This window comes from Eucyclogobius newberryi, unplaced genomic scaffold (assembly GCF_026437365.1).
Source record: "Eucyclogobius newberryi isolate DKJ021-1_F unplaced genomic scaffold, fEucNew1.0.hap1 SCAF_13, whole genome shotgun sequence".
NCBI lineage: Eukaryota > Metazoa > Chordata > Actinopteri > Gobiiformes > Gobiidae > Eucyclogobius > Eucyclogobius newberryi.
In genome coordinates this window covers 11,717,732-11,740,070 of record NW_027315757.1, presented here as the reverse complement: position 1 = coordinate 11,740,070, position 22,339 = coordinate 11,717,732, and the positions used below count along the sequence as shown (strand labels likewise).

The following is a 22,339-nucleotide window of genomic DNA, read 5'->3' as shown; positions in this document are numbered from 1 at the left end:
ATGGGAGTTTGATCACTTGTTCAATCCCTGTTTCAATACATCGCTTTTTTATTTACATTTTGTATTCACTCAAATAAAAATGCTGGTGTGTCTTGTTTATAATGTCACGCTTCACAACATTAACCAGGGAGTTTTAGTGCAGCAGTGGGAAGTACCGGCTCGACTGGTTTACCAGCTCGGCATGTAATCATGAGATATGCACCAATCATCTGCACTTCTAATAATAATGTAATAGTTCATCTCCAGCCAGGTCACGATCAATCAATCAAAGTGTGTTTGTACAGTACAGTTCAAACAAAAGTAACTCAAAGTGCTTTACAACGGTTAAAACACATCTTAACATAAGCAGAGATACTTCTGTTAAGCTGTAATTAGAATGAAAGCTGCTGATTCAAGACAATAGTTCTTTCTAGAGTCGTTTTCAAAATAATATATTGGTTCTCATTGTCAATTCGTGGCGCAATTGAGGGGAAAAAAATGTAATTCCTGTTTCGTTATCTTAACTTGTGTAGTTTGGGTCCATTTGTTACTGAGCACAATAAAAGTCACTAGTCCAGACTGGAAGATCTTTTGAAGGATTAGATGCAAATAATATGTTAGCTCACTTCAGAAGCCAGTCTTGTAATAATAACGTAATAAACAAAGTTGCACCGTACAAAGCTTTTTATAAATGCCTAATCTAACAATAGCGCTGTGTGGAAACAGACAAAGAAGAGCACGCCAAACGATAAATACAGGAGTCAAATTTCATTCCGTCATGATGAAACTGAAAGCATAGCACTCCTTTCAGCCAAATTCACCAAACGGTAACAAATACAGACATGTTGGTACAAGTAATGTGAAGGATTATTGTGCTTTTCATGTAGTAAATCATCTCCCTTTGGTCTGTTGTTGGTGATCTATTGTTTCCATGGATCTTCACATTTCAAAACCAGATGCACCTGCCAAAAACTGTTACAAAAAATATTTAAGTTGGACGACATGAGCCTTGGATGTCTTCTGTTGTTGCCTTTTTTCTTGTTCTTTTATGTTGTAGAAACTGTGGTTACCAGGACGCACACCATTATCATGTGCTCTGGGAGTGTCCCACTGCATAAGAATATTACACAGAATGAACAAAGCATTGTAGACACCATCATTCCTCAAGATTTTAGAACTGTACATCTGGGCCTCAAAACTCCTGCCATGGATACAATAAATGGATACCTTTGGAACTTCCTTCTGGCGACAGGAAAAAAGCCGTTTCAAAAAGTGGATGACATCTTGCCCATTCACAGCTCAAGCTCAGTCAGATTTGAGTTTGTGAACAGCAGTTTTCAGATCTTGCCACAGGTTCTTGATTGGATTTAGGTCTGGACTGTGACGGGGCCATTCTAACACATGAACATGTTTCCGTTTAAACCATTCCATTGTAGCTCTGGCGTTATGTTTAGGTTGTTGTCCTTCTGAAGGTGAAGCTCTGTCCCAGTCTCAAGTCTTACACACACCTCCAGGTTCTTCCCAGATCGCCCTGTATTTGGCTCCATCTTCAGCTCTGAGCAGCTTCTCTGTTCCAGCTGAAGAAAAGCAGCTCCACAGCCTGAAGCTGCACCTCCATGTGACTGTGGAGATGATGTGTCCAGAGTCATGTGCCATGTTAGTTTTCCACCACACAGTGCAGTGCTTTTATGCTTTTATGCTTTTATGATCAGACCAGAGCATCTTCTTCCACATGTTTGCTGTGTCCCCCACAGGGCTTCTGGGAAACTGCAAACTTGACTTCTTATGGCTGTTTTTCAACTAAGGCAGGGGTGTCCAAACTTGTTTTACCGAGGGCCACATTTTGAGTCTTACACGGAGCAGAGGGCCACAAACAACGCAGCAATGTCGAATTTGAAGGAAGTGAATCATTCGAATTTGGCTTTTGACATTGTTCCGATGCCTCCACCTTTAAAGGTGGAATGTACGATTTTTTTCAGCATATTTCCTCGTGGCGTGGATAAATCATTAGTCCTGCCACGTATCAATCATAAAACGCACCTACCGCTCAGCTGCAGTGAAATCTACGGGAGACGAGAGATGCGATGCGCTCCGTTGCGCTAATAAACAAACGCACGTGTGTGTTGTATCAGTCCGCACGGGGGAGTGCGCATGCGCACTTCCGCCTGCGTTCTCAAATCGCCGAAAAACCGTCCTTTGCGCCTTTAATAAGACCTGGAAGATTAATATTAGGTTTGCATAACATCACAATGCTTGAATTTGTCCGATTTTACAGCAAAATGTGCTACTTTTTGTTGTTTGGAACAACTTAGCAGGAAGCTGGTGGGCCAACAAATATTGGTCTGAGGGCCGCATTTGGCCCCCGGGCCGCAGTTTGGACGTACCTGAACTAAGGCTTCTTCTTCCCGCTCGGCCATAAAGGCCAGATGTGTGTAGTGCAGGACTAATAGTTGTGCTGTGGACAGATTCTCTGTCCACCTGAGCTGTGGATCTCTGCAGCTCCTCCAGAGTTCCCATGAGCCTCTTGGCTCATCTCTGATCAGTGCTCTCCCTGTTCGGCCTGTTAGTTTTGGTGGACGACAATGTCTTAGTTTGTAGTTGTTCCATGTGCTCCGTGAGATGTTCAAAGCTTGGGAAATCTTTTCATTACCTGGCCCTGCTTTAAACTTCTCCACAGCTTTATTCCTGACCTGTCTGGTGTGTTCCTGGGACTTCATGATGTTGTTTGCATCTCATCATTCTCTTAACAAACTTCTGTGGCCTTCACAGAACAGCTGCATCTATACTGAGATTAGAGTAAACACAGGAGGACTCTGTTTAATCATTAGGATCAAAATTCAATCTTTCAGCAATCATCAGTCAACTTCTGACAACAATAGGTTGCACTCAGACAGCACTTTTCACTTCAAAAAATGAATAAAATCATGGAAATTATACATCATTTTCTTGTGTCTCACTCTGAATTGAGTTCTTCACATGAATCAAGAGATTCTCAAGACTTTAAGAAGGTTTTCATCTCCCATCGACTCCAGTTATGAGCCGCTTTGTGCCTCTCTTTCACCAAAATACATTTTTATTTCAGTTTGTGGTTGTGACGTGACAAAATGTGGAAAAGTTCCAGAAGTACGAATACTTTTGCAAGTCACAGCATTTTAAAAAAAACATGCATTTGATTTTCCACGAGACAGTGCAACATCAATCAATCACATTTTATTTGTAGAGCACAATTTGTACAAAAATGCAATTCAAAGTGCTTTACAACAAAAGAAAAAACATACTATATAATTCACTGTAGTCGTGGCTAAAGCCGTTGGGAATATTCCAGATGTAAGTGACATGCTGACTATTATATTAAGAGGAATTAACTACTCAGTACGGACTTTAAAAGTCTAGTAGAGCTCCATGTGTTTAGCTGATGAAATGGTATTTTCACCGTGGGATTGATGGTGTTCTTAATGTTCTGGACCTTTAGTTTGGAGGGTTTGTCAGTCTGCTTGATGTTGCAAACAGAATACCAGTTATTACCATTTCCAATTATTTCTGAGAAATAACATTCTCTTGTTCTAAATGATAATTGGTTGTACACAGACCCTTTCCCCTGTATATATTTTATGATGAATTTGGAGCTTTGACTTTTTGCCATTTACACTTGGCTCAGCTAACCCTTTCTGCTCTCTGCTGTAACCTTCAAACCTTCACATTGTGGCTGCTAAAACTTGGTTGACCCTAGAAAGTTCTCTGTCGTATTGGTTCCACGTGCCGTTGTAAAATGGAACTATTCTTTCTTATCTGTGAGATTGTAAGTCTGCACAAGATTCATGTATGAAAGGCAGGTTACATGGTTTTAAAGTGTGGAAAAAAAGACAATAGTAAGAATATACATTTAATGGTCCATCATGGTGTTACAAACTATGATACAATGGATATTTCTTTATTCAAATTGAGACATTGTTGCACACATGTAAAATTATATGATAAACTTTTGATCAACCAAACTTCGTCCAACTCTTACACTCTCTTCATTTCATAGTATTATATACATTTGGTCTGCGTCCAGTGCATGTATTCGATGGTCTTTTGTGGAGGATTACTGCGGTCATGTGGTACTGTGCTCAGTCTCCCTGTTGGCGCAATAATCTTGAATACCTGCAAACAACAACACAAACATGAAAACACAAGTAAACACTAAAACAGAACGGTTTCATTGGACAACTTCCACTAGCCACTTCTTTATCACTCACTTTGCACAATCCGCTGGTACGCTTGGGCAGCCGGGGATTCTGGGATATCGCTGAGGAAGGAGCGCCCCTCGTCACAGCAGCGGGCGATCCGGGGGTCCAGCGGCACTTTGCCCAGCAGAGGCAAGCTCAGGTCGGCGCACAGTTTCTCGGCTCCTCCGCTCGTGGGCGGGAAGATCTGGGAGGTGTTCTGAGAGCACAAGTTTAACAAAATACAGAGAATAAAGAAGAGAACCGGGATGGACTGAGAACACTTCAAACGTTTCTGTTTCCAGCCTGTTTAGACGTCAGACTTTCTCAGCTCTCTATAGTTTTGTTTACAGTGAAAGTCAGTCTGGGGCCGCTTTTGGAACTACTAGCTGTGGGGTAAACCAATATGAAAGGCTAAGTGAGTTCTAGTGCAGTACATTTCCTTATTTCTGAAGGTTTGGGCCATGCTTCCTCCAAAAAAAAAAAGGATTATACCACCATGTTGAATGTTTATTTGTTTTTTTAATGTTGCCCATCTGTGTTCTTCTGTAGCCTCTTCTTTACGTCTTCTTTTCCTTGCGTAATTGTTTTTATTTCCACTTATGTGCAAGAGAAATTACCCCAAAATGCATACAACATAACCCTAGAGTTATTACTCAAGAGGACTATAAAACAAAAATAAAAGAAACTCCAATAATAAAATAAACCACAAGCCTCTTTGTCGGTGTAATCCCTCATTCGTCCAGGCGTGTTCCATAGTAGAAAAAGCTTCAGTTGTAGTCATCTGGACTCAGTTTGAAAAAATAGACGTTTCGACTCTCATCCAAGAGTCATTGTCAATAAAAGAATTTAGATCGAGAACTCCGATATTAATACTGTTCTGTGGTAAGACCCGCCCATTGGGCGGAGCCTTCCTGAAGTAGAAAGAGTTGTTTGTTTCAACAGAAACTTCCCCCTTGTATCTACCGAGCTAGCCTATTCACAATCTTAATGGGCTATTAGAATCCTCTTTGTCTTTGTGAGACCCTGGCTCAACCACCCTGAGTACCTGATTAGCATCTAAATGTCCTGGTCCTGGTCCTCTACCTTTCCAGGGGTTCAGTAACCCATTATAAATAACAGTCGTTTGAAGACGGTGAGGTGAAGGTTTGAAGACGGTGAGGTGAAGGTTTTAAGCAGGGAGAAAAGATGGTTTGAAAGAGGAGTCAAGGAAGCTATTTTTGTTAAAAAAGAAAGACCTTCTTTAAACAGAAATGGAGGGCTAAGGTTTAATCTTCCTGTTATTTATAATGGGATTCTGAACCCCTGGAAAGGTAGAGGACCAGGACATTTAGATGCTAATCAGGTACTCAGGGTGGTTGTGCCAGGGTCTCACAAAGACAAAGAGGATTCTAATAGGCCATTAAAATTCTGAATAGGCTAGCTCGGTAGATACAAGGGGGAAGTTTCTGTTGAAACAAACAACTCCTTCTACTTCAGGAAGGCTCCTCCCAATGGGCGGGTCTTACCACAGAACAGTATTAATATCGGAGTTCTCGACCTAAATTCTGTTATTGACAATGACTCTTGGATGAGAGTCGAAACGTCTATTTTTTCAAACTGAGTCCAGATGACTACAACTGAAGCTTTTTCTACCCAAGCCTCTTTGTTAAGTTTGAATGCTTCGATCAGCTCCTTCCTGTCTGCTAGTATTTCCATTTCGCTACATACTTCCGAACGCTCGTGACTGAACAGAAGTGACTGTGTTGGCGTGGTTTGCATGGTTAACCTTGCATTTGGGGCAGACGAAGCCGCTCATATTCTCCACCACTCCGATAATGGGCAGCTTGACCTTCTGACAGAACTTGATCTCTTTTCGCACGTCCTGAAGTGACACCTCCTACAAAAAAGAAAGAGCATCATGTATAAAAGAGCTTGAATTAAAAGCTAAACGCAAATGTTCAAGTGTAGGAAGGTTTTGTTTATTCTATGTGGCTTTAGCCGTCTTTACATAAACGTTTGAAGAAAAAGGAAGTAGCGACATTGGGAAATGTGAAATCTCTTGCCATTTAAGAATGAGGAAATCATAATTAAAAACATTGTGGTGGGCAGGGCAGCTGGTATGTCTCTGATTTTGTTTGAGTAAAATGGGTTCAAATGTAAGTGTGATTTTAGGGAAATTTTACTAACTGAATATTTACCGCTGAAGGGTGCTATTGTTATGCAAAAGGTCATTATAGCGTTCGCTTCTCTCCAATTGTGTGTTGTTGCAGGAAAAGTTTGAAGTATATCCTAATCTAAAAGAATATATATACATACATGTTTAACTTTAACACATTAGAAAGAGAAATAGTGATAAATATGGCTAAATCATTCATACAATGTTTTACAATTTGAACTATTTATTCTTGAGATGATTTGCTCTGATAAACTCAAACACTGATAAAGATAATTTCAGTCTTCTGCCTTTTACTAATAATTAAGCAAAGAAAGAAATTGACAGAATTAGACTCCATGTTTTAGTCTCAAAATCATTCATTAGGGTTGTACTAGTTTTTAGTATCGACTAGTACAGATGGATTATTACTAGTATTATTGCTAAATCCTCAGTACCAATCCTGAAAGAAGTCACATTTAAAGAAGTCATGTTTATTTTAATGTTAATGTATTAGTAAATTCTTAATTTATGCATGCCTCATATGATTTTATAGACTTTGCAATTATTCTTATTATTATTCATCTTTTTATGTTGCACCTTAACACAGAAACAAGTTTCTTTGTTCAATGACAAAGGCAATAAACCTTTTTCTGATTCTGATAAACAAGGACAAAATAGGATTTTTCCTGAAAAGATTAGAATGGTCTTGCGCTATATCAGAACTAGTATAGACGATAAGTACTAGCAGTATATAAGATAGTATTAAAGAAAGTACTGTTGTGTTGTATGTACTATTGTGTTTGTTATCATGCAGTATCAATCTGGATCTGTATCAAGTCGTTTCATTGGTACCAGACTGGAGTTTGACATTTTTGTAAAGTAACAACCGTATTTTAAGATTCTTTTATGGTTCTAATCTTTCAGAACTGCTTTACAAACCCTCGCGGCCCCTGTCGGAATGACGAGGCGTCTTTCCACTACTACGGCCCTCGTCTATGGAACAGTTGGAGGAGCTCAGTGAAGTTTTATTAGTATTTATCAACTTTGACTCTTTCAATCACCAACAACTTGATCTAACTCTCCTCAACAACCACCACCACCTTACCACACATAAAGCATCTTAACGCACCACAGTATGTAAGGGACATCTACATACTGAAAAACACAGGACAGACCAGAGTGGTCCAGTCCTGGTTCAGATGTGGTCTGGTCCTGGTTCAGATTCTGTGGTCCAGTCCTGGTTCAGATGTGGTCTGGTCCTGGTTCAGATTCTGTGGTCCAGTCCTGGTTCAGATTCTGTGGTCCAGTCCTGGTTCAGATTCTGTGGTCCAGTCTTGGTTCAGATTCTGTGGTCCAGTCCTGGTTCAGATTCAGTGGTCCAGTCCTGGTTCAGATTCAGTGGTCCAGTCTTGGTTCAGATTCAGTGGTCCAGTCTTGGTTCAGATTCAGTGGTCCAGTCTTGGTTCAGATTCAGTGGTCCAGTCCTGGTTCAGATGTGGTCCAGTCCTGGTTCAGATGTGGTCCAGTTCTGGTTCAGATTCTGCGGTCCAGTCCTGGTTCAGATGTGGTCCAGTCCTGGTTCAGATTCTGTGGTCCAGTCCTGGTTCAGATTCTGCGGTCCAGTCCTGGTTCAGATGTGGTCCAGTCCTGGTTCAGATGTGGTCCAGTCCTGGTTCAGATTCTGTGGTCCAGTCCTGGTTCAGATTCTGCGGTCCAGTCCTGGTTCAGATTCTGCGGTCCAGTCCTGGTTCAGATGTGGTCCAGTCCTGGTCCAGTCCTGGTTCAGATTCTGCGGTCCAGTCCTGGTTCAGATGTGGTCCAGTCCTGGTTCAGATGTGGTCCAGTCCTGGTCCAGTCCTGGTTCAGATTCTGTGGTCCAGTCCTGGTTCAGATTCTGCGGTCCAGTCCTGGTTCAGATGTAGTCCAGTCCTGGTTCAGATGTGGTCCAGTCCTGGTCCAGTCCTGGTTCAGATTCTGCGGTCCAGTCCTGGTTCAGATGTGGTCCAGTCCTGGTTCAGATGTGGTCCAGTCCTGGTCCAGTCCTGGTTCAGATTCTGCGGTCCAGTCCTGGTTCAGATGTGGTCCAGTCCTGGTCCAGTCCTGGTTCAGATTCTGCGGTCCAGTCCTGGTTCAGATGTGGTCCAGTCCTGGTTCAGATGTGGTCCAGTCCTGGTCCAGTCCTGGTTCAGATTCTGTGGTCCAGTCCTGGTTCAGATTCTGCGGTCCAGTCCTGGTTCAGATGTGGTCCAGTCCTGGTTCAGATTCTGTGGTCCAGTCCTGGTTCAGATTCTGTGGTCCAGTCCTGGTTCAGATTCTGTGGTCCTCTTTTTTTGTGACGGAGCAATTTTTTAAAATTATTTTTTGTAATCTGTGAAACAATAGTTTAATATCTGTTGACTAGTTGCATTGTGAGTTGTTTTTAGTTTTCAGGGTCCCCAGTGAGCGGTGGCCGGCTGTGGCTGCAGGGGCCTCGCTTGTGGACCCCTGGAGGAGGTCTTAATGACATCATTTCTCCTCTGGGCCCTGTGTCATCGTCCTGTGACAACAGGTGACTCTCCCTGGCGACTCATCTAAGGGTGTTTCCGCAAGTGATTCATCTTTACTCACATTTCATTGATTGAACACTAGCACAACCCTCTCTCTCACATTGTGGTAGATAAAAATCCTACAACTAAAAGGTCATTCTATTTAAGAGTCCTTTCTGTTTGCATTTGCATGTGTTACCTGTGGTGTGGTAATGACTACTGCTCCATCTACACTCGAGGCGCTCAGGTACTGCACGATTGACAGGTGCTCGTCAGAAGTGCCAGGGGGTGTGTCCACAATGAGGTAATCCAGCTCGCCCCAATCCACGTCCCTCAGAAACTGCTTGATCATCCCTGTGTGAAGACAAAGAGTCAGAGCTACGCTAAGTTATGGTTCGAGTGACATGATATAGTTAGACAATCTACCGTTCTTCTTGGGGCCTCTCCAGATCACAGCATCGTCAGGGCTGGCCAGGAGGAAGCCAATGGACATAACTGCAAGGTTGTCTTCTACGTACTGAAAAAAACAACAACAGTGTTAATAATAGGCTTAAATCAAAATTAACTGTTAAATACGTGTCTGGAAAGGATTGACTTACAACAGGTGACCAGCCTGAACCGCTTTGGTGAACCTGGGTACAAAAGACAAAAACACAGTTGTATAGTGAAAAAAAGTCAACTCAAACCAGTTTTACTCAAGCTTGGGTTGTGGATATTTACTTTATTTGAATTAATGAACAACAGCCTGTAATACTATAAGGGATGTAACAATAACCAAAAGATCATGATATTGTATTGTCAAAAGTTCCACAATAATTACAAGCTAATTTCTTGCATGTTTCAAATGCATGTTTTTTTTTGCCAACAGCTAAAAAATGAGGGAACAACATAGACCATAACTACTATTAAGCACTTTTAGATGGTAACTCTTCTAAATATGGCATTTTAAGAGGCAATAGTAGCATATAAATAATTCAGCCTCCCCAGAAAATCGCAAGAAATATTGTACCATGAGATTTGGATATCGTTAGATCCATAATTACAATACTAAATACTACAGCTACTAACATTAATCAAATTATCAATAAGTAAAATACATTCTAAATGTGTTAAAAGTAAAACAATGCGAGTAGAAGGCCATTCTTATCAAAGTAAATTCAATTATATTAATGATACCAAGAATCCTTGTCATTTATTATTATATATTTTTGAAAAATTAAAAATGAGGTACACATTACCTGTTCTCCCTCTAAACCCATGATCCGAGGAAGTGATGGACCACATATGTCTATATCCAATAAGGCAACCTGAAAAATAACATTGATATAAACAACATCCATGCGTATTAAAGTTTGTATCAGCACTTTATAGTTAAAAGTGAGAGCCCACCTCCTTTGTGGCATCGCTGGCCAGAGCATGGGCCAAGTGTGCGCTGAAGGTGCTCTTCCCCACTCCCCCTTTACCCGACAGCACCAAGATCTTGTGCTTCACCGTGGACAGCTTTTCCCCGATCTCCGCTATGGCTGCAAACAACAAGAACAACAAGATGAACATTTTAAAACTGAATGAATATAATGGATGATGAATGATGACGGTCCTACCTGGATCGGGGGCTTTTGTGGCTCCAGACGCACAGAGCTGCTGGTTGGGACAACCTGCACATGATGATGTTTTCCCCGCCTGTTCACTCTGAGTGCCTGGGCAGTCTGAACATAGAGGAAAATTAATATTACTATTCACAATGAAATATACAATATTTTCAAGCACAGATATGCAGAACTACAATTGTTGTGAGTATTATTGAGTGGAAAATGGTGCAAGTAAACTAATTGTAGGATATAGCTTAATCAGATATGTTGATAGTTTGTAAACAAATACATTCTAAATTCTAAAATGGAGGCAAAAGTGAAGTGAAACATAATGTGGAGGAACTGGGATTAAACTCAGATTACCACAAACTATGAAATATGTCTAGATTGGCAAAGGAAAAAATGTGTGTCATATCAGAGCCTGGTTTAGAGATATTTCGGTTTATAGTTTACTTTATTTCTTGCTTTAGAAGGTGTTTACTATTGACACTTCACATTTTGATTTTCACATCTTCTGATTTTTAGATCTTAATGGACAAAAATCACTGAAGATTTTAGTCCACAATAGTTTTTCAATTAATCTACAGATATTTATTAGATACTTTAGCACAAATTATACTTTTTATGAAACCCAAATACAATTAGCTGTAACATAATTTGCTTTTAGATCAGGTGTCAGTTATCATTGAGTGTTTTGTTCCACTTCATTTAGCATTCTAACATTGTGGTGACATTTTAAAAGGCTACAATAAATAAAAGTAAAAGTTGATAAAGAGTTTTCACTGAAGAAATGTTTTAGTTAAGATATTTTTGTTTGCTCAGCATGACACAGCATATTTTTTGTACTAGAAATTGAACAAAACAGGTAAGCGGAATCATAAGACAATGCTTTAATAATAATTACATTCCATTATACAGCGGTTTGCAAAATAACTGTCACCACCAAATCAACAAAACAAGAGATGCAGAATGAATCAATTAAACGCTTAAGATGATTTAATCTCAGCTGGTCAATCAGCACGAACTGAAACAACAACTAATGCACCAACAGGACACAACGAGCCTTCAATATACAATACAAATAAGTTATTAAAATGCTAAACTCACGTTCAGGTGCGTTATCTGGTACGTCTGCCATATTCGCTGTTAGTCCGTCAATAATGTCTTCCCCCTCGAAGGTTCCGCATCTGTCCACCAAACCATGGATCTACAGTATTATAATAACCCATGGATCTGATAAATATCACTAAAACACTAAAGTGAAGTAATTAAAGGCAACATTAATGTAAAGTAGTCCCTATTCAGTCTGACTATAACATTAACGTTCTGTTAACCTGCATTAACAACAGTGATGCACAAAATACAATAAACAAACAATGAAGTTAACAATAAAAACACAATTATTCACTTATACAGAATTTCAGTTACTACTTGAGAAACATTTTATTTTATCTTCAAATTACTTCTCTTTTGCATCAAAACAGTATCAGAAAATGAATGAAACATCCCCAATAAAGATACATTTGTAAATTAACATGAGCAGGAGCTACTAAAGTTCCCAATGTGTGGTCCCAGTCCCTAGTTCCTACTCTTTGTGAACGGGCATCAAATGTACCTGGAACTGAAAAAACATCATAAAGTGGGAAAACATGTTACATGTAGTAGTAGTTGTAGTAGTAGTAATATTAGCAGTAGTTATTATTATTTTAGTACTTAATAAACATAGTCCTTAAAAAGAACACAGTCTACAAAAGAATGCATTTGATATAATTTGTTATATTTAATGCACATACTTTTTTGACCACCAGAGGTCAGTGTTGAGTTCACTTTTCTTTCCCCCCATTGGTTGCAAATGTCTGACTAGACCAGGGGTGGGCAATTATTTTCCTCTGAGGGCCGCATTCGAATCCAGGCAAGTAGTGGCGGGCCGATCATTGGTGTGGAAAAAAAAAATCCCAAAAATGAAATATCAAATAAAATATAACTTCTCTGTCAAATATAGGCTATTTAATCTATTATTTAATTGATTTCACGTCATAGGTATTAAGGATACACGTGCAGACAGATGCCTGAGGGCAAAAAAGGGGAATTTTTGGCGGGCCGGATTGAAAGGCCCTGCGGGCTGGATCCGGCCCGTGGGCCGTAGTTTGCCCACCCCTGGACTAGACGAACACCCGTTTTCATTTCGCTATCATAATTTGATATTTTTACTTTTATTTTGACTGTAGCCCAGAGGCAATTCAACATAAAAAATGAAAGAATTAAATATTTTGACTCATTGGCAATAATGTCTAATCAGTCAATAGAGGTGTCCTGCAATACTGTTCAAATAGAAAGTGCAAATATTTAAATATGACTGGACATGTACCATGAGAGTGTGTAACTTCATATGTAATTTGTCTTCTCACAGCAATATACACACTTTTACATTACTGCGGTCAGTTCTTCTCCAACAACGATGTTATTTATGTGCTTAATTTATTACAAAATACCAAATAAATTAGATTATGTGGAATGCTGTCACAATAATACATGTATCACCAAGAAGAACTATTCACCGAAACCATTGGCCACATGCAGTACAGCCTACTGCAAATATTTACTAAATTATTTTAAAGTGACTTGTCCAAATGTTTTGCTATGGAGAAAATATTGCGAAATTAGAATCCACATTTATATGAATGGTAAGGTATTTAGTTATTGTAGGTTTCATTTCATTTCATGGATTTTAGAATCAGTGTTTGTGTGTTTGGCTAAAATAATATGCAAATGTTTTCAAATTCACTTTATTTATTTTTTACACAAAACAATCATCAACAATGCAATAACCCACTACATTTCTGCTACAACAAGGTATTTAGTTTGGAAATATTGCCTTGGTGATGTTATCAAACTAATTCAAGTGAGACGTTCCAAAATACTTGTTTTCTTGCACCATGAGTCACATGATATGAAAATACAGTGGTCAAATAAATAGATTTGGTATTATAAAACAATGTTCCTTCCAAGTTAACTTGAAATCACATGTTTCGATGTTGTTATTCCAAAAGTCACAATGTGTCTTTGGTGTCATTCACAAAAAAAAAAAAAAAAAAGCAACACAAACAACCCAAAAAAGTAAATAAAAAAAGAAACTCTACAAATAAAGCCTACACTATATCAACACTACACGTCTATGGCTAAGGAGAACTACATTCACCTAAACTATACATACACAGCAAATATTTACAAAATGACTTCACAAAATTTGGTTTAAAATGGTCAAAATTCTTCAAATGTTTTGCTATTTTGAGAATATAGCGAGAGGTAATGAGAATCCACGTTTGTAATAATAAATGTTAAGTTTGTTATTGTATAGACTAGATAAAAAACACAATCAATGTTATATGGATTTTAGGATCAGTGCAGTTTGCCTGGAATAAGTAACAAAAAATAAAAAAGTATGAGAGTAAAAAGCGAAGCGACCAGCCATGTTAAGAAATAATTCATTCAATTTGGGACACTTTTAGTTATTATAATATTGTTATTCTTGTATGTTTGGAAGTATTACAGTGCATATGAAAGAGGCTCATAAGAAATACATTTTCTGCTGGAGTTGGAACAGTTCTGCTAAAAACCATAGCTGTTGTATTCGGGCGCGTTCATATTTGCAGAGGCAGACAAAAGTCACAAAACTGGACACAAACCAAGGCGAGTGTGAACGCAGCCATATTAAACGCTAAAAGTGTTGGATATTTATGGATGTAGTGTAGCAAGAAAATATCGGTAATGACTGCGAGTTTGTAATCGATTGCGTCCCATTGCGACTGAATATAGTGTGGTCAAAAGAAACAACATTTACTAGAGTCAAAACGTATACAATCCAATTACAAGACATTATTTCTAGCCAAACATAACTTCACAACTTCATACCCCAATATTCAGTCAGTCATACACGGCTTAGTTTGTTTGTCTTTGGCACAGTCGGCGACAACGATGCACCAGCAAAATCACGACCGACAATTCAAAAGCTAACATCAAGGATTTGTGAGTATTTCTATATGTGTCTGTCCCTCTGTTCTATTTGCGTTTCCTCAGCACTAGATACATGAGCCCGCTGATGAAGGTCATGGGGAAGGCCACCCAGGCCAGGATGAACGACGCGCCAAAGGAACCGCTCTGCAGACTCTGAACGTGGAAACTGTCCTTCTCGGCTGTGTAGACCGACGCTGCGATCATGACGCACAAAGCTAGAGGGGAGAGTAAGAGAACAAAGCGTTTAGGATTGGTGACGTGTGAGCGGTGGGTGGTGCATGTAGGTGAAATGTTAGTGTCGGCGCCGCTTACAGGCCAGGAGCTGGATGATGGCGGTGAAAACGAATCTCTCGCCCTGTTTGAGCCGGAAGAGCTGGAGAATGAAGACGAAGAAGCTGACGCAGCACAGGATGGTGGCTAAAATCATGGTGGCTTGGACCGTCTGCAGGTAAGCTGAAAGGGAGAAGGAGGAAACTACATCATTATTCCCAAAAATATGCACGTTTTTATGATATTTGACTGCTACAGCTGGGGATGTAGAATTAAAGGAGACATATCATACTTTTCCCTGGTACTAAAATTATTGAACTATAACATAAGTAGATTATAATTTTACATTTGGTTTATGGTAAAACTATGGTAATATCTAAAATGTGTGAGTAAAAGAAACAGGTTAATTAACTTCCTGTTCAAAACTGCCGAACTGTTCAAAGTGACATTTCACGAGCAGCAGAGTGTCATTTATGTGTTTTTATTTTTAAAAAGTGGCAAGGTGATATTTTAGAACTCTACATGTGTCATTCGGAGTCTGAAGTTCTCAAACAATCACAACTAAGTACAGGATGTGGGCGGGGATAGGGGGTAGGTGAAAACAGGAATTGTCTGAGCACTCGAGCCTCAGTTGTAGTACAATACAGGATTACGCAAGCAAAACTGAATCAAAACACAACTTTGGATAAACTAATGATGAGCAACTGTCATTTGGCATATGTCTCCTTTAAAAACTCTTTTACGCCTTTTGGGCTTTTATCATTGTAATATTTGTTCATCATTGGATACAATAAACCTTTATTATCGCTGCTTTATTGTTACCGTTGCCATAAAACAATGCTTGCAAGAAAATATATGAAAACTTTAGGTCACAGCGGCTATGTTTAAATGCACACCGGATTATTTCTGGACCTTCAAGATGCGTTCAATGCCAGGAAAACTGCAAAATCAGATGTGAGTAATCAGAAGGATCATGATCAGAAAGAAACAAATCATTTCAATATTCTTAAAAGTCCAAAAATCTGATAGTAACCTGATTTTGAATGGGTTTGTGATTACAACCACTGTGAAATCACAACATTGCCAATACGGTGACACGTCTGATTCAACGATCACATTTTAATTTTGAATATTGATCACGTTTCCTCTCTTTTTCAGATGGTCTAACAGTCTAGTTGCTGCAGTGTCTCACCTGCACTGGTGGCATGGCTGTTCTCCACTGGGATGCACGTGCTGTTGCAGGAATACCACAGGTCAGTGTAGATCACGTCACGTCCAGCAGGAGTCACCACCCACCACGCCTACAAAACATCCAGGTAACTCAGAATGGAACTCATTCATGATAATAATAACGCTGAAGTAGAAGCTGCTTTGGTTCTGACTTACGTTATAGATGGTGGCGGCGAAGAGCAGAGCAGCCGCAGCCATGTGGAAGAGGACGATGAGGAATAAGACGATCAGCATGGCGGCACGATACTTTAGACTCTGGGGGTGTTCTGAGGTCAGAGATTAACCTGTGGAGACACAAAATACACAGAATATTAAGAGTTTTATCTGCAACAACCAAAGGGATGAGTAGTTTGTAATACATTGTTGGAATAGCTGTTCACTAATGAAGTAATCGGTTAATTGTAGTATTTTAAATATAATGCATGTAACAAACTTTTAATTTCAGATATAAAGTTAGATTTTAGATTATTCAATTCATAAAAACCTTAAAGATTGTATGTGTTGGGCACGTTTGTGTAAGAAATAAGGATATAATGCTTTCATGTATTTATTTTCCAGATTCGGAACAGTATTATAAAAAAGCAAAAACAATTCTAATTGAGACTAAAGCTAGTATTGATTCTAAAAAAAGGATGAAATGTGACCTTCATGAACAGTTGTAGAATGATTTTTTAATGTAGTGAAAACTAGAATAAAACCGCAATGTTTAATAAAGAAAGTGTTTTGTATTTTTAGTTCAGAATGTCGGTCTATTGTGTAAAACCTTGAACAAAGAAAGAACACTTTTAATTATTAGTGTGATATCAAAATTGGTTTTGAGAATCTAGTCTATTCCTCAGTCTCGAAATTTGAATATTGTGACAATACAATAGTCTGAACACGTCTGATGATATTAATCTGCATTGCCAATTAAAATCAGATTTTGTCTTGTTGCATGCACTTAATATTTAGCCAGACAGGTCAAAGTCTTAAAAGCAAAAGCCCTTTATTTACATTTTTAACAACACTTTAACTTGTAAAGACACGTACTTGTAAGATTTTGTGACACTCACTGAAATCACAATTATAATCACGATGAACTGCACAGCTCTTTTTGAATGTGTTGAATATCATAATAAACTACTGATATTGCTGCCGAGATTATTTTAGCAATATCCTGAACACTATCTGTCATCTATTGAAAAGGGACAATAAAAAGTAAACAGCGCTCTCATCAGGCCTTCTCCTGCATCGTTTACACTGGAACAGTGTTTACTTCACTGGAGTTCAGAGGCAGCGACATCTGTCACCAATCGGCAAATCACAGTTACAGAAGTATTTGTCCCTGCAAATGACAGTATTGTATGTTATGTCTATACGCATAATGACTGTGTGTAGGAGGTTTGTTTAACTTTAGCGCTGCATGACTTCAATAAACACATGTTCTGATGTTTTTTTGTTTATTTCCTAAATCAAATGTATCATAGATGACATTGTTGGCATTATGCAGCCTCCCTTGGGTGGGTCATGGCCGATGCTGACACTGATTGTTAGGAATCCAGAGAAACCGATATTTTTGGACCGATATTTATTATATTTCCCGAATTATCTGACTTTAAATGACTAGAAACTCATCCATAGTTGTGTATACTTTAGAAAGCTGTAAAATATCTGCCTCTGCGGGGGATTAAGCTGACAGCGATATGCTAAATTGTCCAAATATTGGCCTGATATCCCAGTATATAAGTCTGTGGGGTTTTCTCTTAGTAGATATAGACACAGACCACTAGGGGGCCCAATGTTTTATTTATGAGAAATGTGCTAAGGTCTTTTAAAGCTAAATAGTCAAGTTAATTACCACTCATTGCTCAGTAAATATACACAATATTTTAGGGGCTCAATAATTACCATCTGTACATTTTACTTGTGGGGTACTTTCTTTTAAACTTTGTAACATTTGCAGAGGTAGAATAATCAGAAATCGATGACTCTTTATGGATACTAATCATCTATAAGTGTTTTTGTGCAAGGCTTTTTCAATATAAAATGTTTCAAATGGGTTTCTGCTAAAATAGGCTTTTAAATTAGCGTTAATTGTCATAGTTTCAGTAGAAATATGTCATACTTCAAAAATGTGTATCGTGACAGCCATAAATAAGACATTAGCATCATAGTGCAATCACGTTTAATTGCGAAATGTTTGTGTGCCATTGGAAATTAGAAAGCACTTCTTTGTAGAGGGGCCCCAAACGACATCTTGCATGGCACCCCCCCCCAAAAAAAGTCTGGAACGCCCCTGACTTATGCCCCAGCCAGTATTAAATGAAGCTACACCATGATTTACAAGTGGCCCACACCAAAACACAGTAGATGCCACAACATGAATGTACAATCTCTGTGAGAAAAACGCCAACGGGAATAACACGCGCACAATTTATTGCTTTGGATTAAGTTCAGTACAAATATGGCTTCGGCAGAGCATTTCAGAGCGGCAAACGAGCGCGCTGTGGACTGAAACGCATAAACAAAGAATGAGCGAGGGAAAGAGGGAGCGAAAGAGAGAGGCCAACATGCAGTCCCAGTAAAAACTTGCAAGTGTGCAGACAGGAAGCAGACTACAGTTAGTGTGCGAGAACATGTGGGTTTGGGGGGCTAGGGGCATCAAAGACAGCTGTAGCTATACTTTGAATCTGGGAGGATATAAACAGTAATCACATCTACAGTGGAAGGAAAGGTAGACGGAAGTTTTACGAGGTATGGTTTGGATATGAATGGGGCCAGAACAAGAATGGTGCGATTGTTTTAACTGTTGCTGTAGCATGTTAAAGTTAAACGGGAAAGTAAACAATATCTTGATGTGAATTATGTATCTTTAAAGGGACATTATGTAAGCTTAACTTTTAGGAGCTGAGCTTTAACTTCCCTCGTCATTAACTTACTCAAATGTTTTGTTTTTGATTGATTCATGTATGTTTTAGTAATCCGGTATTGTCCTGTAACTGAGGCTTGATTGCTCAGAAAATTCCCATTTTCACCTACCCCCTGTCCCCACCCACTGTACTAATTTGCAATTATTCATAAAACTCTGGGTCATACATGTAGGTTTTCATAAATCTCACCAAAAAAAAACATTTTTCAACAATAAAAACATAAATAACAAACCGCTGCTTGTTATGGTGAAAGGTCACTATGAAAAGGCTTATCAGTTCTGCAGTTTTGAACAGGAAGTCATCACACAGATTATTACAAACTTTTTACAAACTTTTTGATAAATATTGCAGTTTACAATGAAAATGTAAACATAATTAGGTATACAGTTTCATTTTAAATACTAAAAAACTATGTTTCCCTTAAAATAATGCCAATATTGCAATAGACAAAAAATGTGATTCAAGTCTAAGTATAAAAAATCCTTCGGAAAAGGTGTGATGAAAAAATTTTCTTAACAAAAACAAGTCTTTACTACCTTTTGTATTATATCACATTCATAATAAATATTAACTAGCGACAATGAAAACCAGCTAAATCCTTAATATTTTCAGGCGCATGCACGTCTTTAGAACTATTTGATTTCATAACAGCTTTTTTCAGACCGCAATTACACATGAACATTTACCCAGAATAAAGAGTAAGCTTTAAATAAAGGCTATAGATCATTTAAATGCCAAACTATGGAACATTACACTCAAAGTAGCAGCAGCTCTATTACAATAACCCCAACAGCCGAAAAGATACACAGTGCACCTTTAATTTGGCTGAATCTGCAGCCGTGTTCAGCAGCACATAATCTGGGAGACATGTAAATAAATAGACACACAGCTGGTTCTCATTGCGTCTGCCAAACCCCGAGGAGGAGCAGGGAGCAGGGCCAGAGCCAGGGTAAAGCGAGAGGGCAGCTCGAGGAGCGAGGAAGACACACAAACAAAAGACTGGAGTCATATACACAGACAGACAGTGGGCAATTTACAACAAGATTTACTGTTAAGCTAAGTTAGATGATCCAATACGAAATATACAGCATTTTCCCAGCAAGATGTGTTTGCCTGGTGTTTTTTCATTTTATCGCAGCGTGTGACGACAAACAAAGAGACTAAGGGAGCGTAGAAAAAACATTCTCTGTGATATTTCTGTGCAAACATTGATATTTGAACAAAACCCGCACATCAGACCCTTTAAAATGTTATCAGAAGGTTCAGAATTCTGCAATGGAGGCAAAATGAAGTAGTCCATAAACCATTTTTAACAATGAACTGACATCAGATCTAAATACTATGATTTTAAGTCTTGTTTAACAAAGAATAAGCAACAATTTTGAAATTCCAGGGTAGATAAAAAAAAGAAAATTCTTGCCTCAAAATTGTATTTGAGCTTCACACAAAATATATCAGTCTTATCAGTTCTGCAGTTTTGAACAGTCAAGACACAGAACAATACTTTGTGGTAAAGTTTGTGACGTATCTGTAGATGAAATGAAAAACTGTTCATATTATCAACATTTCTGTAAGTATTTGTCCAATAAAACATAAAAATCAGAATTCTTTCATCAAGAATGTTACTTGTCTTCTTTAAATCAAGTAAAATACAATAGTAAATGTCATTAAACAGGCTCTGACATCACTCACATGTGTCTGAGCTCTTTTCATTGGCAAAACCATCTTGACTTTGTATATTTTTATATATTCTGTGGTTAATCTCGGTTTCTACATTATGTTCCTCTTCCCTTTTACCTTCACTTCTGAAATGTTCAATACTTTTATTTACCAATGTTTAAAGGGTCTATGAGTTTGCACAAATATACTGTTTAATCCTCATTTCTGACACATATTTACAGTATGGAGTGGACTGGGGTTTGTAGAATCTAAAAAATACAAGTCTTGTCATCTTAAAAAATGCACATATTTACTATGTATTTTTTTTGTCATATACACACTGTCTTCTGTTCCCATGTGTGAGCAGAGTTGAGATCTACTATGGTGGTACTAGTGCTAGAACTTTAGCAGATGTTGTGGTCAGTGGGAAAATCCTACACATAGGGATTTTTTCTTAACCACAAAACCATGTTGTGTAATTGTTGTAATACAAGCTGCTTTAAAAATAAACTGGTGACGGAAAAAGTGTCTGCATCGTAATTCAAGATCATTCCTACAGAAATAATTGATCTTCCCAAAGTTATGTTCAACACGAGTCATGATTGGAATCAATGCAGCAGATTCACACGTGATGTTAAAGGCCCTGCACCCGATTTTAAAGTCTTAGAAATGTGGAAAAAGTTCATTTTAAGCTTCTTGCAGTGGTTCAAACTTAAACCCAACTTTCCAATCATAATCCTAACGTCCTAATTATTCACTGCCATTGAGTTTATGAGCGCGTTTCACAGCTTTCAGAGCAGAGTTTGGCATCAGGGACTAAAGATCATCATCATTATTACGTTCCATGTCCCAAAAGCCTAATCAAAAAACAAACCCTAATCCTATCCTTACCCTGATTGTCAAATAATATATTTTCAATTTCTTTTAAAAAATTGCTATTCCAAAAATTTCTGAAAATGGCCCAAGAAATATCATGCTTAGCTCTGCCTCTGGACGAAACGCGTTGATGATGAAATATAAACAGTTTTCCTGATAAATATGTGCTCAAAGTCCATAAAACACTTGAGTTTGATGTTTCTCTGATCTGTTTGCTCAAGTTTTCACCAATGTTGGGCTCATGTCTAACTTAAAATAAACATGTTTTAAGATAGAAGTCATATTGAGCATGTTAGATGTAGTTTGTCCACCTACGTGTTGCCGTAGTAAAAGACCAAAGGATTTCATTTTTATGCAACTTGGGCATTGATTTAAATGTACAAATAACACTGACTTTCTAAAGGTTTAAAGGTGCACTGTGAAACTTTTCTGGTGGAGGCTCTGCCACTTTGTCTTTGTCTGGAAAGTTCCACACTACGGCATTAAAACTGATTCAAACAATTTTTTTTCCAGGGAAAGCAATAACACAACACTAGTACATATTTAACAATAGAATATTCCCCAGCTCTAAATATGGAAGCTCAGGAATCCTCTCAATCTCCGTGGCAGCATGTGAAAAGCATGGCATTGACCTCTGACCCCGGGCAGCAGCTGATGCGCGCCTGCCGTAGATGTCCAGGTTAGCCATGATGTGCGTAACAGGGATACTTCACACGCGTCACGCCTCATCTCTCATAATACACGCATTATGGTGGGCAGCTGCCAAGTGTCAAACGCTGCAGCAATTACCAGGGCTGGGAACATGTGAAAACCATCCATCGCCACTCTTTTTAAACAAGCATAGCACTCAGGGGCGCGGCATGTTCTTATGGACTTTCCTTTGAAGAAAACAGATCACTCTTCAGGTTATAATAGAGCTGTTATGTCTGGAGCTATCCGTTTA

At 38.7% G+C, this 22,339-nt stretch overlaps 2 protein-coding genes across 2 annotated transcripts; both read right to left on the bottom strand.

Annotated features, from left to right (window-relative positions):
• Nucleotides 1-4,027: 4,027 nt before the first annotated feature.
• On the bottom strand, nucleotides 4,028-11,633 carry nubp1 (nucleotide binding protein 1 (MinD homolog, E. coli)). Its single transcript, XM_072442111.1, has 10 exons — nucleotides 11,546-11,633; nucleotides 10,451-10,555; nucleotides 10,239-10,372; nucleotides 10,088-10,156; nucleotides 9,449-9,481; nucleotides 9,276-9,366; nucleotides 9,049-9,203; nucleotides 5,956-6,066; nucleotides 4,221-4,407; nucleotides 4,028-4,125 (listed from the first exon to the last, which is right to left on the bottom strand). The coding sequence occupies exons 1-10, from the start codon at nucleotides 11,574-11,576 to the stop codon at nucleotides 4,076-4,078; spliced, it is 966 nt and encodes a 321-aa protein (XP_072298212.1). The 5' UTR covers nucleotides 11,577-11,633; the 3' UTR covers nucleotides 4,028-4,075.
• Nucleotides 11,634-13,518: 1,885 nt separating this feature from the next.
• On the bottom strand, nucleotides 13,519-16,205 carry emp2 (epithelial membrane protein 2). The gene is made up of 4 exons (XM_072442607.1): nucleotides 16,109-16,205; nucleotides 15,915-16,023; nucleotides 14,765-14,905; nucleotides 13,519-14,667 (listed from the first exon to the last, which is right to left on the bottom strand). The coding sequence occupies exons 1-4, from the start codon at nucleotides 16,184-16,186 to the stop codon at nucleotides 14,498-14,500; spliced, it is 498 nt and encodes a 165-aa protein (XP_072298708.1). The 5' UTR covers nucleotides 16,187-16,205; the 3' UTR covers nucleotides 13,519-14,497.
• Between the last annotated feature and the right edge of the window lie 6,134 nt (nucleotides 16,206-22,339).

Coding starts and splice junctions, on each gene's coding strand:
- nubp1 (XM_072442111.1), bottom strand. CDS start 11,576: ATGGCAGACGTACCAGATAACGCACCTGAAC. Junction 10,373..10,450: donor CACAAAAGCCCCCGATCCAG/GTAGGACCGTCA, acceptor TGTTGTTTGCAG/CCATAGCGGAGATCGGGGAA. Junction 9,482..10,087: donor TGGGTTTAGAGGGAGAACAG/GTAATGTGTACC, acceptor TTTTGTACCCAG/GTTCACCAAAGCGGTTCAGG.
- emp2 (XM_072442607.1), bottom strand. CDS start 16,186: ATGCTGATCGTCTTATTCCTCATCGTCCTCTTCCACATGGCTGCGGCT. Junction 16,024..16,108: donor TCGCCGCCACCATCTATAAC/GTAAGTCAGAAC, acceptor GATGTTTTGTAG/GCGTGGTGGGTGGTGACTCC. Junction 14,668..14,764: donor CATCATCCAGCTCCTGGCCT/GTAAGCGGCGCC, acceptor TCTCCCCTCTAG/CTTTGTGCGTCATGATCGCA.